This window comes from Giraffa tippelskirchi, chromosome 3 (genome assembly GCF_054371585.1).
Source record: "Giraffa tippelskirchi isolate mGirTip1 chromosome 3, T2T-mGirTip1v1.2.pri, whole genome shotgun sequence".
In the NCBI taxonomy this organism is placed as follows: Eukaryota; Metazoa; Chordata; class Mammalia; order Artiodactyla; family Giraffidae; genus Giraffa; species Giraffa tippelskirchi.
In genome coordinates this window covers 176,717,697-176,743,449 of record NC_137277.1, presented here as the reverse complement: position 1 = coordinate 176,743,449, position 25,753 = coordinate 176,717,697, and the positions used below count along the sequence as shown (strand labels likewise).

Genomic DNA, 25,753 nt, shown 5'->3' with positions numbered 1-25,753 from the left:
AGGAACTGCCAGTTTTCCAAAGTGGCTACATCATTTTACATTCATACCAGCAATCTGTGAGGATTTCAATTTCTCTGCACCCTCACTAACACTTGTTATCTGTATTTTTGACCACAGCTATCCTAGTGGGTTACAGTGTTATCTCATTATGGTTCACATTTTCATAATGACCTATGATACTGAGCATGTTTCATGTATTTATTGGCTACTGGTATATCTTCAAATTCTTTGCTCATTTAAAATCTGAGTTCTATTACTAAGTTGTAAGAGTTTTATATACTCTGGATACAAGTCCCTTTAAAGATTAGACACATCATTTGCAATTATTTGGCCCATTCTGTGGTCTTTGTCTACTAATATTTGACAGTATTCTTTGAAGCACAAGTTTTTAATTTTGATGAAGTTGAATTAATCTGTTTTTTTCTGTGATCACTTTTCCTTTGCCTGATCAAAGGTGATGAAGATTTACTCCTATACACATCTGGTGTGAGAAGCAAAGCAGCACTGCATGCAAGTACTGAGAGAAGACACATAGGAGGAGTGTGCTTTCCTTTATAGGGTATGCATAGCTTACTGAATCTGTGGGCTTGTCTTGGGCCAAATTTGGGCAGTTATCAACCATTATTAGCTGGGTATAAGCTTAGTTCCCCACTAAGCCCCACTGCCATCAGGAAGAGGAAAACCTAAAGTCTGGTGTATACTGCTGCTGCTGCTGCTAAGTCGCTTCAGTCGTGTCTGAGTCTGTGCGACTCAATACATGGCAGCCCACCAGGCTCCCCCGTCCCTGGGATTCTCCAGGCAAGAACACTGGAGTGGGTTGCCATTTCTTTCTCCAATGCATGAAAGTGAAAAGTGAAAGTGAAGTCACTCAGTCGTGTCCAACTCTTAGCGACCCTATGGACTGCAGCCTACCAGGCTCCTCCGTCCATGGGATTTTCCAGGCAAGAGTACTGGAGTAGGGTGCCATTGCCTTCTCCGCTGGTGCATACTATTTTGTCACTATAATTTGGGGGCAGAAGCGCAAATCCCTGTTGACACAAGGAGAGGGAAGCAGGTAAGTGCTAAATATCCCTCTCCCACCACATTGTTTATGCTGGTAGAAGGCAGAGGCTCAGCTTGCCCTGAGCTCCACTGACACCAGGCAAGGATGTTATGGTGAGTGGCCCTGACCAATAGTCTCTTTGCTGCCAGGCAGGAATGGAGGCTCATCTCATCACTGGAAGCTGCTGGTACTACTCTCAGGGGACAGTGGGAAAACGCTTCCTTTTACTGGACAGCGGACGGAAGATTAGTTCCACTCTCAGTTCTGTCAGTTCTACCCATGCAGGGGAAACAGAATAGTCTGCTTCCATTGGATGGGAACAGGTGAGCACCCTGCTTGGCCTCAGTGTCACTATCGCAGTTAGGGAATTGGAGCATGCCTGCTTCCACTTAGGAGGGGAAGGAGGAACGGCTTCATGCTTAGTTCCACTGACACCACTCTGGCAGGGGAATTAGAGCACCGCCAACCACATCTCCTGGGCAGGGGAGGGAAGATTAGTCCCCTGCTCAGATCCGCATACATCTCCCTAAGCAGGAATCAGTGTCACCTGCAATGTGGCAGGCAGAATGGAAAATTAAGTCCCTGCATGGCTCCACAGACATCACCAAGTGGGGGGGAGGGAAGGAGCAATTGGAGCACTGCTGCGTGATTTCATGAGATAGGATGGGGCGGGGTGTAGACTGTTAACATTGTGCCCAGGCCCACAGAAACCACGGTGTGTGTGTGTGTCTTTTCCACTGGCATTTGGTTGGAGCATGGTGAGCATTGCTAAAAAGCTTTTCTGTTTTAGACCACCCTTTTCTTGGTCTTTGGCTAGAAGAGAAAGGTTTCTCTTGGAAATCGCTTTTCCTGTGCTTTTTGGCCATTCCAGGTTGGCAATTTCCACAGTACCCTATTTAGGATATGTAGGAGACAATAAGAAAACCAGGGGATCACTGGCATGCTGGCCCTCGAGTCTTGAGATCCCTAGGCAATCCACCTTCTCTTCCCCTCCTTTCAGAATCTTCCTATACGTGTTTGTTCTGTTATACCCCATGTTTATAGTTGTAAGACAAAGGACTAGGAAGAATGTGTTTACTCCATCTTTGTCAGAAATAGAAGTTGTGCCTTATTTTATTACAGTAATTTTAATGCTTTACTCTTTAGTATGAAAATCAGATAGGAAAATATCTTAACAACTTCTTTTTTGAAGGCACTGGACTGTGTTTTATCTATATTTTTGCCTAGGAATATCAAAAAGAAATAGGAATGATTCCTACTCTTGCTTAAAAACACATTCAGTTCAGTTCTGAATACATTAACACATTCTGCAAACTTCTAAATAAAACCCTTTTTGTCTTTTTCTCCCTTATCTTATACATATATATACATATATGATTTATTATATACCAATTAGTTTCTGGAAACAGAAAGGCAAGTAAGATCTAGTCCTTATTCTTTAGGACACTGCTCTCCATCAGAAAGAAAGAGTTGTACACAGGTAAATGAGAAATACAGTATGGCAAGTGTTATAACATAGGTATGAACAAATGGTCAAGGGAAAGAAGAACGGGGCATGACTAATACTTTCAGAGTGAGGTGTCAAAAGATTCACAGCAGTGAAGATGGGTCCTGAAAAATGGATGAAATGCAGTACAGGGCAAGGGCAAGATACAGAACTACCACAGAGTAAAACGTTTGGGGAAAGATGAAGGGTTAAGTATAGAACAAGATATTGCATAGAAAGCTAAGAAATTTATCCCTCTCTTTTCCTATTGTCAATAAAGTTGTTAATTTCACTCCACTGATATGGATGTCAAGCTGTCCAACATTTCTAAATCTTAAGAATGATTTGCCCATACAATTATATACTTCTCATGGCCCTTATTTTCAAATTCTATCTTTCTCTTCTGTTATCTTCAGTGTGGGTTTGCTTCTTTCTCAAAACTTTCTGCTGGAAGTTGTCTCCTTTTAGCCTCATCCCTGGTGTTAAAAAGTGAAGAGGCTTGAGAATGACAGCAGTGGGACTGGCAGAGTATGGACCTTTCCATACAAGCATTAGTAACATTGGTGAAATGGTTAAAATCAACCTTTTCATAATTCCAGAAATTAACCAGAGGCCTATAAAAATCTTATGTACATTTATTCAAGAGAAATAGATGAATTCCAATTAGAACAGTGAGCTCTGTATGGTTTCTACTTGCCTTATTCCCACGACCCTCTCCCCAGCTCTGAGGTGGCCTTGAAAACCAACAACTTTCTAATTCTGGTGAAAACCAACAGCCTAGCAGCCACTGGAGGGGACAGAACAAGTTCACAAGCTCACCAAAATCTGCATTCTTGTCATTATGGGAGTTGTCTGGCAGTTTCTTGAAAAATCCTATTCACATTACTTTGACCTGACTCATACCTAGCTGCTATGCAAAAAGCCTTATAGCTTCAGGGGTGCTTGTTAAAAACAGTCAGCAGCAATTATTTAACATCTCAGATTTCCAAGACAGTGTTAACAGCTGGAAAATAAGAAGCTAACCAAAAAAGTTAAAGGAGTCCCCAGGGGTCTTTGCAAAGACTTGACATATTCCTGGGGGTTGAGACAGGTGCACACATGCATAAGGCTGCATACATGCCCAAGAGACACCAGATAAGGACTTAAGCGCTCACCTCTGGCTGACCTTGAAGCTCTGTACAGCAGGAAGTGAAGACTAAGGCAGAGCTGTAAAGTGCATGTCTGAACATTGGAGATATGACCCAACACATGCACAGAGGCTCTCAGCAAAGGCTGGGAGACTATTGGTTCAAAGCATTTAAGAAAATCTCCATTCACTCATTAGCTGACCATTAAGCTAGCAAAGCAGAAATTTTAGTGACTTCACACAACAAAGAATACAGATTCTACAGAATTAGAATTAGTTCAGTGAAATCACAAAGGGCAATAAAAACAGTTAACAATAACAAACCTCAGGGAGATAGGGAAGGTGATTTTTTAAGAGTTCACATATTATATTATTTAAAATGGAAGCGATATAGGTATACCTTTTAGATATATATACAGCATGCAAACAATAATCAAAAAGAGTAGAGTACCTAAACTAATAGAAAAATGGATTTCAAGATAAAAACTGTTACTAGAGACAAAAAGGACAGTTTATAATGACAAGAGGGTCAATCCACCCAGTGAATGTTATCAGCGAGATACTGTCAATGAGCTACTATTCCATACCTGTAAAGATCGCTATAACTACAAATAGAGAAAACAAGTGTTGGTGAAAACATGGAGCAATTAGGATCCTCACAGACTGCTAGTAGGAATGTAAAACTGTGCAGTCACTTTGGAAAAAAGTTTGAGTTACTCAAAAGGTTAAACATAAAGTGACTCCTAGGTATACACTCAAAAGAATTTAAAACATATGTCCACACAAAAAGCTGTACACAAATATTCACAGCAGCATTATTTATAACAGTTAAAAAGTAGAAACACCCTAAATGTCCATCAACAAATGGGTAAACAAAATGTGGTATATCCATACAATGGAATACTATTCAGCCATAAAAAGGGTTGGAATATTGACACATGCTACAGGACGGGTGAACCTTGACAACATTATGCCAAGTAAAAGAAGCCAGATACAAGGGCCACTTATTACATGAATCTACTTATATGAAATGTCCAGAATAGGGAAATTCATAGAGACAGAATGTAGATTAACTGCTGCTAGGAGTTAGGGTGGAGAGGGAACAGGAACTGACTGCCAATAAGTCTAGTATTTCTTTTGTGAGAGGTAAAAATGTTCTGAAATTAGTGGTGATGGTTGCATAATTTTTAAAATGGCCAAGAAATTGTTGAATTGTACATTAAAAAGGTGAATTTTATGGTATTTTTGAATATCCCAGTATAAAAAACATTTCAGAGACTGCCACTCTGACGTTTAATTATCCCTAAATCCCACTCAGTTCAGTTCAGTTCAGTCGCTCAGTCATGTCCGACTCTTTGCAACCCCATGAATCACAGCACGTCAGGCCTCCCTGTCCATCACCAACTCCCGGACCAAACTCATGTCCATTGAGTCGGTGATGCCATCCAGCCATCTCATCCTCTGTCGGCCCCTTCTCCTCCTGCCCCCAATCCTTCCCAGCATTAGGGTCTTTTCCAATGAGTCAACTCTTCACATGAGGTGGCCAAAGTATTGGAGTTTCAGCTTCAACATCAGTCCTTCCAATGAACACCCAGGACTGATCTCCTTTACGATGGATTGATTGGATCTCCTTGCAGTCCAAGGGACTCTCAAGAGTCTTCTCCAACACCACAGTTCAAAAGCATCAATTCCTCGGCGCTCAGCTTTCTTCACCATCCAATTCTCACATCCATACATGACCACTGGAAAAACCATAGCCTTGACTAGACGGACCTTTGCTGGCAAAGCAATGTCTCTGCTTTTAAATATGCTATCTAGGTTGGTCATAACCTTCCTTCCAAGGAGTAAGCGTCTTTTAATTTCATGGCTGCAATCACCATCTGCAGTGATTTTGGAGCCCCAAAAAATAAAGTCTGACACTGTTTCCACTGTTTCCCCATCTATTTCCCATGAAGTGATGGGACCAGATGCCATGATCTTAGTTTTCTGAATGTTGAGCTTTAAGCCAACTTTTTCACTCTCCTCTTTCACTTTCATCAAGAGGCTCTTTAGTTCTTCTTCACTTTCTGCCATAAGGGTGGTGTCATCTGCATATCTGAGGTTATTGATATTTCTCCTGGCAATCTTGATTCCAGCTTGTGTTTCTTCCAGCCCAGCGTTTCTCATGATGTACTCTGCATATAAGTTAAATAGGCAGGGTGACAATATACAGCCTTGATGTACTCCTTTTCCTATTTGGAACCAGTCTGTTGTTCCATGGCCAGTTCTAACTGTTGCTTCCTGACCTGCATACAGGTTTCTCAAGAGACAGGTCAGATGGTCTGGTATTCCCATCTCTTTCAGAATTTTCCACAGTTTATTGTGATCCACACAGTCAAAGGCTTTGGCATAGTCAATAAAGCAGAAATAGATGTTTTTCTGGAACTCTCTTGCTTTTTCGATGATCCAGCGGATATTGGCAATCTGATCTCTGGTTCCTCTGCCTTTTCTAAAACCAGCTTGAACATCTGGAAGTTCACGGTTCATGTATTGCTGAAGCCTGGCTTGGAGAATTTTGAGCATTACTTTACTAGCAGGTGAGATGAGTGCAATTGTGCGGTAGTTTGAGCATTCTTTGGCATTGCCTTTCTTTGGGATTGGGATGAAAATTGACCTTTTCCAGTCCTGTGGCCACTGCTGAGTTTTCCAAATTTGCTGGCATATTTGAGTGCAGCACTTTCACAGCATCATCTTTCAGGATTTGAAATAGTTTACTCTAAATCCTCAGCCACCCACATAAAAATAAGGTTTTTTTTTTTATCATTACAGTATAACTTCCAAACAAATTTTATGTATTTAGAATGTATAGGAATTAATCATCTTTCCTATGCATTCATATTTGCAAAATGGTACAAAATTATTTTTGAGCATAAGTTTAAATACTGTCTTCTCTGTCAACAGGCATTTTTCTACGTGTTCAGATAAAATCTACTAATCTTTGGCTACTTATTTTCATTGAGATTTAGTGCTACTTATCAATATAAATTTTATGTTAACAAAGTACGCAAGTACTTATAGTTAAGAATATCCACTTGTGGATCTACTTTCGGACCCATTCATCTTTGCTAGTATCCATGAGTTTCTTGTATTTTCATAAACAGTGAGTTGGGATTTATATGAAGGGAATAGCATTGCTGTTTCAAATGACAATGACAGCTTCCTCCAGGCTTCCTGGTGGTTTAGACGGTAAACCGTCTACCTGCAATGCAGGAGACCCAGGTTCCATCCCTGGGTCAGGAAGATGCCCTGGAGAAGGAAAAGGCAATCCACTCCAGTATTCTCACCTGGGAAATTCCATGGACAGAGGAGCCTGGCGGGCTACAGTCCATGAGATTGCAACAGTCGGACATGACTGAGCAACTGACACAGTTTAACTTTGCTTCCCACCAGGCAAGAAAAGAAGGGGTTCCCTTGGCAATGGAAGAGCTGAGAGTGCTTTAAAGACTGTGCTTTAAAGCACAGTTCTTGAATTCCTTCTGTTGCCCACAGTGAAGCACAGTCAATATTTGTCAAATAAATGTGGCAGATAATCACCAGTGGAATACCACTTTTTTTCAAATCCAAGAATTTTGCTCTGAATAATTCAGAAAGGACATCCCAAACACAGTCACACACCATTAGACCTATTACGTTTTAAAATATTTAGTTTAGCAATTTCATAGTGTATCCTAACAAATACTAGTTTCATGAGATGATCCACAAAAAAAAAATGTTCTAAGAAATGTATTAACCCAGCGTTTTCCAAAACAGGATGGCCACGGAATCTTTTTTCTCCATAGCACATAGTAAAATCCCAAAGAACATGAGGCCTACCAACACCTTTTGGATAACTTGGTCAAAAATAATCCATTTACCAAAGATGAAACTTCAGTTACATCTGTGCTCACTGTCTCCCCAAATGTAATTGGTTTTCCCAAGGTCACCCAGCTAGTCCCTAACTTCCAATGCTCATTCTATGCTGCCACACTCCCTCACCAGAGGGACCTTTTCTAAATGGCAATTTAATCAGACTGGACTTCCTGATAAACAGCAAGATCATTAGTCATTTAATGTTAGTTATGTTTGAAAGCTTTCCCACAAGAGGCTTGACCTGAAAGAGGTTAGTATTATATGTCTCTCCTTTCAAGTTGCTATTTCAAGGTTGGTTTTACCTGGATTGAGAGGAAATTTCTGTCTATCTGGAACAGTTCCATCCTGAAGATATTTCAATATTTCTTACCACAACACCCTTTCTGTGCTCAGTATTTTTAGCTCATTGTTTTCTATTTTGGCAGCTGAGAAGCTGCAGTTTGTAATTTTACCTCCAGCTTCATATTTCTTCTTAAAAGTGAATACAATGTCCTGTTTATAATAATAAAATCACTAGTTGGCAGAACGACATTAAATGGAAAAAAAAAAGAGAGAGAGAGAAAAAGCAATTGGAAAATTTAGAGCAAGCAATTTTAAGTGCCAAGTTTCACATTTGTAATGGTCCGGTGGAGGTCACTGGGCTTCCTTTTTATTGAGGGAATAGTAAAGAAATAGATATCCACAAGTTCTCCTGTGAAAAACTATAGAACCCACCTCCACTTCAAGAAAGCTCATAGTTTTACTGAAAAGTGACATGATCCAAACTTCTACAACACTACTGAAGTATAAAAATCAGTTTAGTATGGTATTTTCCCCCTCCAATAATTTGGGTTTTCACTTTCTACTTTAATTGAGCTTTTAAGCTTTGGTTTCAGTTTAGCAACAAAGGAAGCAAAACAATATGAATGAAATTGGAAATAATTGGAGCCAGTCTCAGAAATAACCTTGAGGTTTCTTGGGCTTCTGGTGCAACCCCCTTTAAGCAGTTTCCTTGGATATATTCTCTTCCTGATCCCCAAAGGCTTGCAGTATTGGCGCTGCCTTTTTTTTTTTTTTTTTTTTTACCTTCAAATGCCCGCTAAGGAGAGCTACAGGTTAGGCCATGCAAGCACCAATTCTCCAGAGACTGAAGCCCAAGGTCCAGAAAAATGGTGCTCCCAATCAGGAGGGCCAGATTCCTCCTAGGAGTTCACACCAGCCTTCCTTCTTGAAAATTGCTAACCAACCATTTTTCTTTTCAAAATAAACACTATTTCTCTCAACTTCAGTTTGCAAAATATTACCCCAATTCCACTGGACTAAAAAACTGGAATTTTACTGACATAATTGGATTATGAGGTTTAAAGATTGATGGAACTTTTCTGTTCCAAATATAATTGTTCAAATACCAAACCTAAATGGGTATGTAGAAGTCCTTACGTAGCTAGAGCCAGGGCAACATCGCAGGCTCCATGGCAGGGTGGCCCAGCAGAGGGGGTCAAGAAGCCATCAAAACCATAGAAGTTGTGAGTCCTGTTACAGTAGATCTGGGAGGCTTAAGGGAACACCCCACTCTTTCTGCAGCCACAGCCTGCCACTAAACTGAAGACTACTTAGTCACTCTAGTTCTAGAAATGCCTGCTCATTTCTCACATATCAGCTCTAGCATCAATGACATTGGCAGTTCATACGGATATTATAGGACTTGCCATTCTCTGCTGTAGTTTATCTGAGTATAAATCTGCCTTCCTGCGAACAGATAAGTCATGAAGAACAACGGCTGGGCCTTACCTGCCTTTGCATTTCCAGTGACTGATTTAGTATACTTGGTATATATTATATGTACACATATATTATATATATAGATATATAAATAATATATATAAACACAAGGGGCTTCCCTCATAGCTCAGTTGGTAAAGTGTCTGCATGCAATGCAGGAGACCTGGGTTTGATTCCTGGGTTGGCAAGATCCCCTGGAGAAAGAAATGGCAACCCACTCCAGTACTCTTGCCTGGAGAATCCCATGGACAGAGGAGCCTGGTGGGCTACAGTCCACGGAGTCGGAAGAGTCAGACACAATTTAGTGACTAAACCGGCCATATAGGAGAGAAGAAGAGAGGAAAAGGAAAAAAGTTTGATTTAGGAGTTTACAGAATATGTATTATTTATTCATAGCATATGTTTCTTAGGTATATTAGGATTCATTCCTAGTTCTTTTGACCTTCCTATAAAAATATTGGCAAAACCTCTTTGAAGGCACTGAACCTCTGAGCAGAAGAAATAACAGTATTATAAACTCTTGTATCAAGTATCTCTCTTCCATTATAATCCCATATTTGACTATTGCTCTAAGACAGAGTTCCACAAGAACAGAAACCATTTACTTTTACTCATGTTGAATTTCTACTGCTCGTGGATGGTGTTCAATAAATATTTGTTAAAAGAAAAATGAAATAAATTTATTACAAGACCAGTCAAAGAGAGGAAAAGGTAATCAGATCCAAACGCTTCAGCATACTAAGTACTTCTCTATTTTTTATTGTAAAAAAAATAAGAAATTATTAACTGTGACTACATAAACACATGAATTAACCCTGGCATACTCACAAGATGTGTGGATCAGATGGTAAATGAGGTGAACCTCAGGTGTTCCAGAACACAAAAGGCAATGATATTGGCACGTTTGTTGGTTCTTTTATTTTCAGCCAGCTATGAACAATGGGTAATTACACATGCCCAGTACCATGGATTTATGGTTCTAGAGAAGTTAATCCTTACAAAATAGGCACGTGGCTAAAAAAAGACTATTGCAAAGATCCAGATTGAAGATAATATTAAACTAATAATAATAATAGCACTAATACCATGAAAATAGCAAAGTTGACATTTTCTTCTGCTCCTTACATAAATTCATCATCAGCCACATTATGATTTCAAAACAATGACTGTCAATCATATGTTCCCTAGCAGATACTTAGAAAAAAAAATACACTTAATCTGTCCCTTCAAGTAAATGTGATCTTTTGACAATAATTTTTAAAAGTTATTGCTTTTTGAAAGCAAAATAAAACAAGAAACTCAAGTTTTTAATATAAAATTCTAAAGATGGATGTTTTGAAATGTTTCATTATTACACAATTTTGGGACCTAAAATGACCTAATCTTATAAGCTACCAAATTGCTCATATCTGTACACTTAAATTTTTTCATGTAATTTTATAACTAGTTTTTAAAGATGCCAGCTGAAAAATAATTGAAGATAATGAAACCATTTTTAAAAACTCTAAAAATGTAGCACCTTTCAATTTGTCCACAAGAAAGGACTGACATCATGAAAGGTGGAAGTGTACTAGATGGATTTCAAAATGAATCTGAATATGATCAGTGAATAGGATTGAAAAATGAATATCATGACTTAGTGAGTTCAGCTCGTTTCTTCCTACGATATGAGGTATCTTTTTCAGTCATGATAACCATTAAAACCAAAACTAAGCATCAAAATATACAAAACTTACACTCAGACCTCTGTATTTCCATATTGCAAGTTGCTCAAACAAAATAAAAAAATAAAATATTCAATCACATTGCTTTCATCAAAAGTAAGATTAATGATAATGTGAACATCTTTACCTTTTTAAAGTAAAATAAAATACATTAAAACTTGTTTCATTCTTATTTTTCCACTTTTATGTATGTTAATAACACAAAATAAATTAGTGAAGTAGTACGTACACTTGTAATTTTAGAATAAAGGCACAGAAGTTACAGGAAATGCATGTTCAACAAAGTTTAGAGGTTATCACTTTAGGCATCAGGAAGCAGGTGAAAGATTTTAAGCCAAAGGAGTAAAAACAAAAGAATAAGATTTGAATTTTAGAAAAATAATTCTAGAGGATAATGGACAGGTAAAAAGCTCCTGGAAATTAAAGTCTTTTTTTTTTTAAAATCCCTGTTACTGGTTTCCCTGAGGGCTCAGATGGTAAAGCATCTGCCTGCAATGTGGAAGACCTGGGTTCGATCCCTGGGTCAGGAAGATGCCCTGGAGAAGGAAATGGCAACGCACTCCAGTATTCTTACCTAGAAAATTCCATGCATGGAGGACCCTGGTAGGCTACAGTCCATGGGATCGCAAACAGTCGGACACGACTGAGCAACTTCACTGGTTCACTGGTTACTGACATAAAGAACAGACTTTTGGACTCAGTGGGAGAAGGCAAGGGTGGGATGATTTCAGAGAATAGCATTGAAACATGTATATTACCATGGTAAAACAGATGACCATTGCCAGTTCGATGCATGAAGCAGGGCACCCAAAGGTGGTACTCTGGGACAATCCAGAGGGATAGGGTGGGAAGGGAGGTGGGAGGAGGGTTCACATAGGGGGACACATGTATACCTGTAACAATTCATGTTGATGTATGGCAAAAACCATCGCAATACTGTTAACTAATTATCCTCCAATTAAAATAAATACATAAAAACTTTAAAAAAGATAGTGATAGGCAAAAATGATATTTACAAAAGTGAAAAAAAAAATCCCTGTTACTATGCTAATAGCAGAGAGCATCCCACAGGCTCCCTGAATCTTTGGATCCTTTTGCAGGACACATAGGTATATTTTAACAGAAGCCTTCTGCAGAGCAAGACCTCCTAGTCTGTGGTCTAACTCAGAAGGTAACAGGGGCCAAAGAAAAAGGCAATGTGGGGCCATGAGAGGGGAATTGAGCAATACTGGCTGCGGGGACTATTGGCATGCCTTATTATTTACCTGCACGCTACGAGTCAGGCTTGGAAAAATTGAGCACCTCTCTCTTCTGATATTTCCATTCATAATTTTTAAAAGTTATAAAGGTTATTTGTTTAAATAACTTGAATAATAGAGCAATTTATAAAATGAAAAGTAAAATACTGCCTCCATACCTCCTACCACTTCACTGAGTCCATGCACAATAATCACTGTCAGCCAGGACTTTTTTTTAATATATATATATACTTTTATATATACATGTATATGCATGTGAATGTACATATACATTTACATAGTTTTTATATTATTTGACTATAAAAAACTAGGCTCATATTCTTACTGTTCTGAAACTTGCTTCTTTCACTTTGCAATATATATGGTGGCCATTCTTTCAGGAAAGTCAACATGGGTCTAGCTTCTTTTTTACAGTGGCAGGGAATGCTAGCTTACCGATATGACATAGGTTATGTAACCATTCCTTTACTGGTGGACATCAGCAGTGTCACTTTTACCATAAGGCAGCAACAAACATTCATGTACATGTACCTAATATACTTCCTTGAGTAGGATGAATTTCTAGAAATAGAGTTTTTAGGTGAAAGGGTAGGTACATTTAAAATGTTAACAGCTACGGAGGAATAGCCCTACTAACTTACACTTCAAACAACAAAATTCAGTCATCCATTCTATCTTTTCCTTATTAATTTTTTAATAGATTCCTAGATTTAGGAAATCTCAGAAAACAAGTCCCTCCATTTATATATGAGAAAATGAAGGTTCAGAGAGAGTAATAAGATTATGGCCTCAGGATCCCGAAATCCTTGACAAGATAACTGACCAGAAGTAGTTCTATGAACAATGGTTACTGCTGAAAGCCAAGAAAGCAACTTGAGTTAACTGACTTCAAATATAATGTGTGGTCCATCTGAGCCACTAACAAGAAGGAAAGGAAACCGTCAACTCCTTTTCCTGGCCTACCCTTGGCATGAAAAGAAAAAAAAGAAGTAAATTCCTAAAAGATACAAAAGCAAGAGGGAGCCGGAGGGAGGATTCTCAAACTAGGTGGAGTAATGGGCACCACAAGCTTAAGGTATCATGAGTTCAGCTGCATGAAGTGAGCAAGTGTGGTGGTGGAAAAGACTCTGACATGGGATGACCTTAGCAAAAAACCTTCCACGGCCTCAGTGGGTTGTATGAAAAGTTTCTTGGTTCTGAATATCTCCATGTGGCATCCAAAATGAATGCCAGCACTGAAACCAAATTCTGAAGAGAAATATCAGAAAAGAACTAACATCCCACAATGAAGAAACATCTTCAAAGAAGATGTTGTTAAAAAAAATACCACAAAAGTACTTTCCAACAAATTCCAGACCTAAAAGTAAAGCTTTAAAATGAAGCTCCAAGCACAGAAGTCTTGAATCCTTTGCTCTGTGCCTGAAGAGGCCCATTGAAAGGAGGGCACTTCTAACCAGATAACACTGTCTTTATTGGACCAGGTCTATGGGGCATAGCAATGAGAAAAGAAGGTGGTAACTGTACCTGTTGAAATTAGAATGGTCTAGAAGAAGAGTCAGCACACATTTTCAATAAAGGGCTAGACAGCAAATATCTTAGGCTTTGTAGGCCATATGGCCTCTGTTGCAACTATTCAACCCTGCTATTGTATTGCAAAAAAACAGCCAAAGACAATATATAATCAAATACATACGGCTAAGTTTCAGCACAACTTTATGAATGCTGAAATTCGAATTTTATATAGTTTCATAAAAAATTGTTTCAATTTTTTTCAACCACTAAAAAATATAAAAATCATTCTTAGCCCACAAGTGCATGCAAGTGTGCTCAGTCATGTCTGACTCTTTGCGACTCCATGGGCTGTAGCTTACCAGGATCCTCTGTCCATGGGATTTCCCAGGCGAGAATACTGGAGTGGGTTGCCATTTCCTTCTCTAGGGGATCGGGCTTCCCTGGTGGCTCAGGTGGTAAAGCGTCTGTCTGCAATGCAGGAGACCTGGGTTTGATCCCTGGGTTGGGAAGATCCCCTGGAGAAGGAAATGGCAGCCCACTCCAATACTCTTGCCTGGAAAATCCCATGGATGGAGAAGCCTGGTAGGCTACTGTCCATGGAGTCGCAAAGAGTCGGACACGACTGAGCGACTTCACTCACTTACTCTCTAGGCGATCTAACAGACCCAGGGATGGAACCCACGTCTCTGGTGTCTCCTGCATTGGCAGATGGATTGTTTACCACTGAGCCACCTAGGAAGCCTTCTTAGTTCACAGGCTGTGAGTAAACAGGCAATATGCTAGGTTTAGCTCACAAGGCATCACTGGCCAACCTCTGGTACAGAGCACTTGAGTGGAGCACCTCTGGTACAGAGCACTTCATGGAGAAGTGAAAGCTTTTGTACAGAACTTGAGTGTTGGTGGAAAGATGGCAACATCTGAGGCCAGCTCCTCAGAAAGTTAAGTCAGAAGACAGAAAGGTAGAAAACGTGTCGTTCTTTAAAGCGTTTCAGATATTTACCTTAAATCTCTTCTCTTGCTGAATTCCTCTGGTGGAATTGTCCAAGGCAAGCCTTGAGGGAGGCATTCTAAAACTTCTGAAGAGAAATCAGAGAAATCCACACCATACTCTGTAAGTATCCCTTCTGTTTCAGGCTCGATTTCACCAGCCTGCCCAAGACTCTTCGCCAGCTGCCTGTGGACGGGAAGGACAGGAAACACTGTGTTAGTAATGGAACGTGGGCAACCTGTCTCCTCTCTTAAGTTAAGGTTGTCATTCAAACTCTCCCTCCCCTAGCAGGAACACCATCACCAGTGAATGAACAGGACGCCAAGCTGAAGATCTTAGGATACTCTTGTCTTGTTAACGCCGTGATTACAGTGTACTTTTACCTTTCCTCAGGAATGCTGACCCACAGAGAAGGGCCAGACAGCCCTTTGTGGGACTCCTGCAGTTGTTCTTCATGGAGAAGTGAAAGCTTTTGTCAATTACTTCTCTTGTAAACACCTTTAGAGACAATTCTGATCAACCCAGTTTGCTGTTAAATCACTAGTTTCACACTGCCTATACCTTACGTCATGCTCACTAGATCAGATCTGATGTTTTCATTTAATTCACAATTCTACTAATTTTTGCCTTAATGTTTTAAGACATTTTGTCTGAACACAAAAGTTATATATATTCACTTTAGAGAAGTTTTTAATAGAAAAGATAGAAATATACCAAGAAGAAAACTGAAATTATCTTTAATCCAGTCACCCAGCAAATGATCATTCACATTTTAGGGTCCTGGTCCATTAAAAATAAGACTGTATTGAACAGGACAGTCCTGTCACTATGAGTAGGGTTCCATCTTTTAGAGGGCTGGTCTTACTCTTTATCTGTGGGTCATCTACACATACATCAAAACTGATAACTCTCCATTCTTGTAAGTACTGGCATGCCACAAACAGCCAAGTCTAAAGTTAAGTGGTGAATGTTGATAGTCAATAGGAAATACAACATGAGTCTTAAATCAGCTGCCTTTGTTGAGAGTGTTGGGGAGACCAGAGCTGGCTACCTCCTCCACTGCATAGGTCTACTCATCCACCAGGATGATCCAGGAATCTACCTTCAGTAATTCTGCAAGGAGTTTAGCTCTGGCATTAGGGCCTTCTCTGGAGCCATTTGATTTCTTTGAAGAAGATTCTGTTTCCTTATATAAGGGTAGATGCCTGGCTACTAGAGTTCATAGGTGCACAGTGGTATAGGAGGACTGGTGATGTGGTTGCCTTATATGCAGACTTTTAACAAATTTTCAGCCTCAACACTGCAACATGGCAGTGGTGGTAGAACGGTTGGTCCCACTTCTCTTATGCCAGCCAAGAGAGAGCAGCCCACTGCTGACACATACACCTGCCCACCAGCACAGGCTTGAGGCAGCCTGTGGGCTCCCGGTGGCCTGTGGGCATTTCACATACAATGGTGGCTCAGACCAGTGCCTTCTTCTCAAAGGTAGGTGGTGATTTCCCACAAATCACATCAAAAAGCCAAAGACAGCAAAAATACATGGGGAAAAAAAATGAAAGAAAGCTATCTGGTAGATCCACAAATATATGAAAATTGAACAACCCATAGGTTAAGGAAGAAATAAAAAGAGAATTAGAAAATATTTTGAACTGAATGAAATACAATATATCAATATTGGTGAGATGCAGCTAAAGTAGTGTTTTGAGGAAAATTTACAGCATTAAATGCTCATATTAGAAAAGAAGAAATGTGTCAGTGAACTAAATTTCATCTTAAAGAACTGAAAAGGGAAAAGGAAATTAGATCCCAGGTAAGCAGAAGGAAGGAAATAATAAAGAAATAAAAATCAATGAATAGAAAATTAATAAACAATAAAGAAAACCAATAAAATCAAAAGATGATTCTTTGAAAAGAAAATAAAATAGGTAAGTTTCTGGTGAGGCTGATCAAGAAAAATAAGGAATAAGTTACCAATGTCAGGAATGAGAGAGAGACCATTATTATAGATCCTTTGAGCATTAAAATAATAATAAGGGAATTATAAATGACTTTAGGCCAATAAATCCAACAACTTGGATGAAATGGATAAATTCCATGAACGACACACACTGCCTAAGACTAGTCAAGGAGATACCAACACTATATAATTCTTCATCTACTAAAGAAACCAAATCCATAGTTAAAAATGTTTCCACAAAGACAAAACGCACGCCCAAATGGTTTCACTGGAGAATGCTACCAAGTCTTTATGAAAGAATTAATACTAATTTCACACAAACTCTTTCAGAATATAGAATAGGATGGAACACTTCCTAACTAGTTTTATGAAGCCAGCACTACTCTGATACCAAAATGAAACAAAGGATTCATGAGATCAATATCTCTCATGAAAAACAGGCTTAAAATTCTTATGAAATATTAGCAAACAGAGTTCAGCAATATATAAAAGGGCCAAATAATTCAAGATCTGTCTGACATCCCAAAATTTAATCTATTTCATTAATCAGTTAGCAAACAATGAAAAAACACATACAATCACCTCAACAGAATTAAAAAAATTTGACAAAATTCAACATCTATTCATGATCAAAACACTCAACAAATGAGTAATAAACAGGAACATCCTCAATTTAACAGTGAAAGTCTAAATGCTTTCCTCAAGATCAGGAAGAAAACAAGTTCACTCTCTTTGGTTCTGTTGGTACTGTTCACCAATAGTACCAGACATGGTATCAGAAGTCCCAGTGAGAACCATAAAGCAAGAAAATGAAAAAAAGGAATACAAATTAGAAAGACTTCCACACGGCATGTAAGTGGGCCAAAGGAGTAGAATTCCCATTACAGAAATGAGCAGCCTCCTACTTAGACTCTGCTTCAGCTCAAGACTTTGAATGTGAAGAGAGTGACACAAAGACAAAGGGTGCTTGGATTCATTCATGGCGGCTTCAGGGCTGCCAGTGAAAGCAGTGGTGGCAGCAGTGCCCAGCGGCAATGCTGTCTTGCAAGTGGTAAGAACCACCACCATCGAGGCCAAACTAATCCTGATAAAAGACAATGGCTAGATTTCTTGTTCTTGGCTTTCCAGGTTGGCCTTTGTTCCTACTCATAACTTTCTCAGGACGTTCAAGACTCTCACTGTTACTGTGAACCCTTCAATATTCCTCTAATAAATTCCTTTTTCAACCACAGTTGTTTTCTCCTGTTTTGCAACCAAGGATCCAGATAGTTAAAAACTCAGGTCTCACTAATTTTCAAAATGACAACATTATTATCTGTGTATTATCCTCATTGACTAGAATGAAGTTCCTGTTGAGGATCTGGGAAACCTGCTGTCAACGCCTTTGAAGTTTAAAGGACATTTTGGAGAAATGTCCACTTGAAATGTCCCACTTGAAAATCAAGTGGGACCTGAGTTACGTCCAACCCATTTAAAGAATTAATTATTCTCACAGGTTTCTAAGGTTCTGTTCTCTACACCCATTTCCTAATATGAACATGTTTGTCTGGTTCTTGGTGTAAGCATGAGAAACTAACTCTGGTTTGAAAAGAAATTTTTTTGAAAGATGCCAAAAGCTCACAGAAACAGTGTGAGACGTGGAGAACCTGAAAAGAGGATAGAAGCAAAAGAATTATGTGATCAACCTCTAAAGTCTTGATTTCAGGCTAAGATGGAAACTCAGTGACTTACTATGTATATCAAAAAAGTATTCTGAGTTTATTGCAGCTTCCGGGCTAAGACAGCAACTAAACAAAAATCAAGGGGTGATAAATCACTACATCATTAAATTCAGAGTCTCACTAAGTGTCTTACATGAAAAGTAGGAATACTTATCAGAAAGAGTAAGCTCAAGAGAACTAAACCATATATATTTATCTATATATATGTATATATAGATATATATGATATATATATTTCATATATATATATATGAAATACAAGATTAGGAAACACAAGATACAGGAAGATGTAGAAAGGTCTGAGTACCTTGGATGCCTAGTTCCAACTGACCTTTCATTGTCACGAATCATAAGTGGACTCTGGTAGTATATCCATTCTAAGGGGTGGTCTCTGAAAAGACAAGTGGAGCAGAAACTTCCTCCCTGCAGGTAGAACTTGAACCAATACATCCATGGTCTACTTTGGCTGAGGAAAGATGGCCTGATGGGCAGTGGCTACAAGTTTAGCCAGATGGATAGGGACCTGAAAGAAGAAAGATTGGAGGACTGGTGACAAAGACATCTGAGGGACAGACATGGAGAAATGGGCATAGAGTATGACTATTTGTGTTCCATGAGAATGCTCAGCATAAGACTCTCACTGTGGGGACAAGATAATCTACCTTGAGAATGTCAACCAACCCCCTTCCCCAGGTACTGCAGTGTTTGCTCAACGGGCATCAGAACAAAGTACCTGGTGGCAGCAAATGAGCTCCACACATGAGCTTCCTCTCACCAATGCCAACCAGGCCACCACACTTAGAGGATGCCAGTTTTCCAGCAGCAACCAACTCTGAGCCTCCAATACAGAACCATGGCAGGAGGACCACCAATCTGGTGAAGGCAGATGAAGCTCACTGAGCTCTTCTCTGATGGAGAGGGCAGTAATCTTTCTCCATTAAAAGAAACACTAATTCTAGGTTTGGCTTGACTGTCTTCATTTATTCTACCCCCTTGCTTATATAAGCATCATAATCCATAGATTTATCAAATACTGTTCAAGCTTATTATGTTATCTCATTCAATATTTTGTAGTCAAGAATTTCTGCCTCAACTAAGACCAGACACAGCGAAAAGCAAGTAAATAACTATTTTCTAAAAAAACTATTTGCAATTCAAGTCAGCTGAGAGATGATTCAGAAATAAGGATTCAAGGGTAGCAAGTAATGATGTAAAGAAGATAATCATATATTGAGAAACATGAAATTACCAATATAGTTGGCCATGTTTCACCAAGAAAACACAATTTCACATGATTCTCCCCATAGTATTAAAAACCATGTAAAATAATTAACCATACATATAATCCAACAGCATACACAGTTTCTGGGAGAAGCATAAACAACAAAGCAGATCATATAGCATTTATTAGAGAATATGAAAAGAAACACATTCTGATATGTGGTAAGAGTCTCAGTAACAGTTTTTGTAAGCCCACCTTAAAACACAGTGGCCATCCTATTCCTACTTGGTGAGGTTGCAGTGGTCAAAACCGATTATCTTATGCTTGTAATGGAGGGCTTAAATGCCTGAACAGAGGCATTTTGTAATACCCAACTTTAAAAATATAGCACTAAAATCTAAGAACTCATTATTTAAAGATGGGGCGGGAGGCAGGAAGAGTAGCCATTCCAGGTGTTCTGTTAAAAAAATACTTCATGTAAAAAGGAAGAAACAGGCAAGAGAAATGGGAGAAGAATAAAACATAGTTTACATGCATGCAGACACATAAATTACTAACTTGACCAAAGATATTAGCAAGAACTCAAAAATTTTATGAAAATATCATCACTAAAGAACAGCTCAAAGCAAAGATCCAAGTGCATAAGAAATACATTTCACAAAAGGAAATAAAAACTAGTGTGATTTCTAGTTTTCTAACTATGTCTAGGAAATAGGAAATAAGTAGAAAGGAAAAAAAAATTAATGAAGAACTGACACTATTTGAAAAAAATAAGCTTATAGAGAAAAGTCTGAAAGAAGTGGGAAAAAATGAAATTACAAGTATTATACGAAGTGTGAAAAGATTATAGGGAAAACAGATATGAAAGGCAGATGAAGGAGAACAAACTTTGGCATGACTTAATATTCCTGAAGGAAGGAACTACATATATGAAACAGAAAGTATTTTCAAAAATATCATTAAGACCATTTCCCTGAAATCAAAGAAATTTTACAGACATGGTATACCATGTCTCAGGAAAAACTAATACAGAAAATTATCACTGAAGTTTGTGGACTTTAAAGATGAAGTTTTTGGGTTTATTTTAACACGCAAGAACTCAGGGAATATAATTCTCACAAACCCTTTCTGAAAGACTACTAAGTGAAAACAATAGTCTACCAAGAGATGGAGAAATTTTCCAAAAGAAGACTAGTGCTAACATTTTTGCACAGTGCTTTATGTTTGGATGAAAACAAATGTTTTGTAAATGTTTGCCAAATCATCTTCACTGACTTTTCCATCTGTATCATGCACACATGTGTTATTTCTATGTATTTCAACATAGTCTCTTGTTTTCTACTTATTCTGCTCTCAAGAGTATTTTCCTATGCTCTATGTTTATAGATAAGTATATAAGCACAATTATGACTGTGGTCACGAATTGGGTACCAGAAAATCTGCTAAAGAAACCATTGCAAAAACAAAGCAAAGTTACATAAAAAATACTAGAAAGTATTATACATTGTGCCATTCTTGGTAAGAAGCTGTTTAATACAAAATAATTAGACTCCTGGTTGTCAAATTAAGTTTTGAAAAATAACAATATATAATATGTTACTATATCATATTAATAAATGTAACATTAATAAAATAAAAAAAGACTAGTGCTGAGTGCTGGGTCCACTTCCACTGGGGTGAGAAGGTGAAAGGAAAGGACAAAAGTAAGCAGGTGATGACGGGCCTAGTATTTGTCAGAACAAGTCACTGCAATCACTGGCCCTCTGCTGACATTTACAGAAAAAAACACTTCATCTTTCATCTCATTTAATTTTATTGTTGCTTTGTGTTCTGGCAATTTTTTTTCACCAGGCTCTATTCTAAGTCCAAAGAATCTTGAATTGTTCATTGAAATTGGAACATGGCTCATAAAGACGAAATTATGTTTTGATTAGGGCCTCCAACTATGATCAATGACTCCAAGTTTCTATTAGTAGTAATTAATATTTATTTTTATTAAGTTTCAGAAAACGTTTCTCAAGTGCCATATTTAAATAATTTATTACAGATATTCACTTGAGATGTATGTGATAGCAGCACAGACTAAACAGCTTGCAGGAGATAAAAATCTAACAGGTCAGCATTAAGAGCTCATGCATTCAGAACTTAGATGCCCCAGAAAGAATCATATGCTGCTTACTTATAAATTCTGCTGTCACTCTAAAACCCATAATGTCTTAGGATCTAAACAAAAGCAGAATCTAGTAGAGAATCAATTTATACATTGTATATTTTCCTCTTACAGAAGGATCTGTTTTATATTTTTATTTTGGTTGTAAATTTTATTTTATATGAATACTGAAAGTAACTTTCATCTGATACAGCTCAAATATTACAACTTTCTAAGTAATTTCTATCTTTCATTCACTGTCTGCAAAGATGGAAACAGTTGCTTTAGGACAATACGACTCAGTGTTACATCAAAATGTCTGGCCCATTCTCTTAAAAACCAACTTTATTGTTGCTGTTCAAGTAAAGAGATACCTGGAGTAACAGGCAAATTTGGCCTTGGAGTACAAAATGAAGGAGGACAAAGGCTAACAGAGTTTTGCCAAGAGAACTCGCTGGTCACAGCAAACACCCTCTTCCAACAACACAGAGAGATGACTCTACACATGGACGTCACCAGACGGTCAACACTGAAATCAGACTGATTACATTCTTTGCAGCCGAAGAGGGAGAAGCTCTATACAGTCAGCAAAAACAAGACCAGGAGCAGGCCGTGGCTCAGATCATGAACGCCTGAGTGCAAAATACAGACTTAAATTGAAGAAAGCTGAGAAAACCACTAGGCAACTGAAGTATGACCTAAATCAAACCCCTTACAATTATACAGTGGAAGTGACAAATAGATTCAAGGGATTAGATCTGATAGAGTGTCTGAAGACCTATGGATGGAGGTTCATGACACTGTACAGGAGGGGGTGATCAAAGCATTCCCAAGAAAAAGAAATGCAAAAAGGCAAAATGGTTGCCTGAGGAGGCCTTATAAAGGGCTAAGAAAAGAAGAGAAGTAAAAGGCAAGGAAGAAAAGGAAAGATATACCCATATGAATGCAGAGTTCCAAAGAATAGTACAGAGAAATAGTCTTCCAAAGAGAACATGGAAAGAAATAGAGGAAAATAATAGAATGGGAAAGACTAGAGATCTCTTCAAGAAAATTAGAGACACCAAGGGAACATTTCATACACAGATGGGCACAATAAAGGACAGAAACGGTATGGACCTAACAGAAGCAGAAGATATTAAGAAGAGGTGGCAAGAATACACAGAAGAACTATACAGAAAAGATCTTAATGACCCAAATAACCACGATGGTGTGATCACACACCTAGAGCCAGACATCCTGGAATGTGAAGTCAAGTGGGCCTTAGGAAGCATCACCATGAACAAAGCTAGTGGAGGTGATGGAATTCCAACTGAGCTATTTCTAATCCTAACAGATGATGCTGTTAAAGTGCTACACTTAATATGCCAACAAATTTGGAAAACTCAGTTGTGGCCACAGGACTGGAAAAGGTCAGTTTTCATTCTAATCCCAGAAAAGGGCAATGCCAAAGAATGTTCAAACTACTGCACAATTGCACTCATTTCACATGCTAGCACAGTAATGCTCAAAATTCTCTATGCTGGGCTTCAACAGTACGTGAACCGAGAACTTCCAGATGTTCAAGATGTATTTAGAAAAGGAGAGATCAAATTGCCAACATTTGTTGAATCATTGAAAAAGTAAGAGAATTCCAGAAAAACATCTACTTCTGCTTCACTGACTATGCTAAAGCCTTTGACTAGGTGGATCACAACAAACTGTGGAAAATTCTGAAAGAGATGGGAATACCAGACAACCTGACCTCCTCCTGAGAAATCTGTATGCAGGTTAAGCAGCAACAGTTAATACCAGACATGGAACAACTGACTGGTTCCAAATTAGGAAAGGAGCCCATCAAGGCTGTATATTGTTACCCTGCTTATTCTATGCAGAATAGAATCTTCTGCATCTTCTATGCAGAGTACATCATGAGAAACACTGGGCTGGATGAAGCACAAGCTGGAATCAAGATTGCCAGAAGTATCAATAACCTCAGATATGCAGATGACACCACCCTTATGGCAGAAAGTGAAGAGGAACTAAAGAGCCTCTTGATGGAAATGAAAGAGGAGAGTCAAAAAGTTGATTTAAAACCCAACATTCAAAAAACAAAGATTATGGCATCCAGTTCCATCACTTCATGGCAAATAGATGGGGAAACAAGGGAAACAGTGAGAGACCTTTATTTTTTTGGCCTCTAAAATCACTGCAGCCATGAAATTAAAAGACGCTTGCTCCTTGGAAGTAAAGCTATGACCAACCTAGACAGCATATTAAAAAGCAGAGACATTACTTTGCCAACAAAGGTTCATATACCCAAAGTTATGATTTTTTCCAGTAGTCATGTATGGATGTGAGAACTGGACTATAAAGAAGGTTGAGCGCTGCTTTTGAACTGTGGTGTTGGAGAAGACTCTTGTGAGTCCCTTGGACTACAAAGAGATCAAACTCGTCAATCCTAAAGGAAATCAATCCTGAATATTCATTGGAAGGACTGATGCTGAACCTGAACCTCCAATACTTTGGCCATCTGATGCGAAGAACCGACTTCTTAGTAAAGACCCTGATGCTGGGAAAGATTGAAGGTGGGAAGAGAAGGGAATGACAGAGGATGAGATGGTTGGATGGCATCCCCGACTCAATGGACATGAGTTTGAGTAAACTCCGGGAGTTGGTGATGGACAGGGAGGCCTGGTGTGCTGCGGTCCATGGGGTCACAAAGAGTTGGACACGACTGAGCAACTGAACAACAAATTCATGACATATTGACATGGTACTGCTGGTTCTAAAGCATAAAAGGACTATACAGCTCCTTCCTTAAGCAATGTATCTCTATCTTAAAGGCACTTCCTTTATGACTTCCATGTTGAACTAGGCCCACAAAACAAAACAAGCTCATTCACCTTCACAGAATACAGCAGCAAGGCCATGGAGCCATTCCTCCCCCAGAGCAGATCTCTCTCCTTAGAACTCTTACTCTCCTTTGGTTCTATTTCCTTTCTGGAACATGCCTCTTTCCAGCTGTGTAACAATGCTTTAGGTACATCTCTTATTTATTAACAGATGAGGAGAATCATCCTAGAGGGAATACACATTTCTTTGTTTCTGTATCTTACACTGAGACTTTGTTCATCTTAAGAGCCCAGTAAAAGATGGTTGAATGAATAAATAAACATATTAATGCTCTTGAGCCTGGAAAAAATGTATTCTATTCCTACTTGAGACTCCAAAGGAAAAGAAGAAAACTGAAGATGGTAAAATACAAACAAATAAAACCCAAAGACGTGGACCTAAGTAAACACCTGAGTCCTTTAATAACCAGCTGCCACATTAGCAAAGTTATTAATATTAACATATCAAAGAATCAAGAACAAGAAAAAAAAATGCCTGCTACTATTTCTTTCACTCAAAATTGACCTGACATACTTACTGATGTGGAAAATATCACCTCTTTAATTATGAGTTGCCAGTTCAAGAAGATTTGAAAAAGAAATATTTTAGGGATTTGAATGAACGAAACAAATCTGTTTACCAATGATATGATTGCCTACAGAAAAAATCCAAAGGAAACTATATCCAAAGTATTAAAATTAATAAGGGGATTTAGCAATGGGGCTGGATAAAGGATTAATAAACAAAAATTAATTATAACTTAAAAAAATTAATTATAACTTTATACACAAGCACCAAAAAGCTAAAAAATGCAATTTAAGTGCCTGCTTTTCAGAAGTTAACATTAACAACATGAACAGACAATTCACAAACCAAGGAAAAGGTATTTTCCATGTTGTTAACCGCTAAAAGGTTACTGTCTAGGTTTTTTTTTTAACTCCAGAAAATCAAATGACAAACAGGCCAATTTAAAAAGAATGCTAACATGAGTGGGAAAAATTTTAAGAAAAGAGAATTACAAAGTCTCAAAAATATCACCCCAAGTAT

The 25,753-nt window shown here is 38.5% G+C and overlaps 1 protein-coding gene across 11 annotated transcripts in view; it reads right to left on the bottom strand.

The window, feature by feature from the left end:
- Positions 1-25,753, bottom strand: part of DIS3L2 (DIS3 like 3'-5' exoribonuclease 2) — a 365,476-nt gene that overhangs the window by 174,758 nt on the left and 164,965 nt on the right. For all 11 annotated transcript variants that reach the window (XR_014080899.1, XR_014080900.1, XR_014080898.1 and 8 more), the window contains one exon: positions 14,799-14,972. Coding sequence is in view for 8 of the 11 variants with exons in the window: in XM_081585674.1 (XP_081441800.1) it covers positions 14,799-14,972 (174 nt within the window). In the remaining 3 variants the exon portion in view is untranslated. The remainder of the gene's footprint in view (positions 1-14,798; positions 14,973-25,753) is intronic.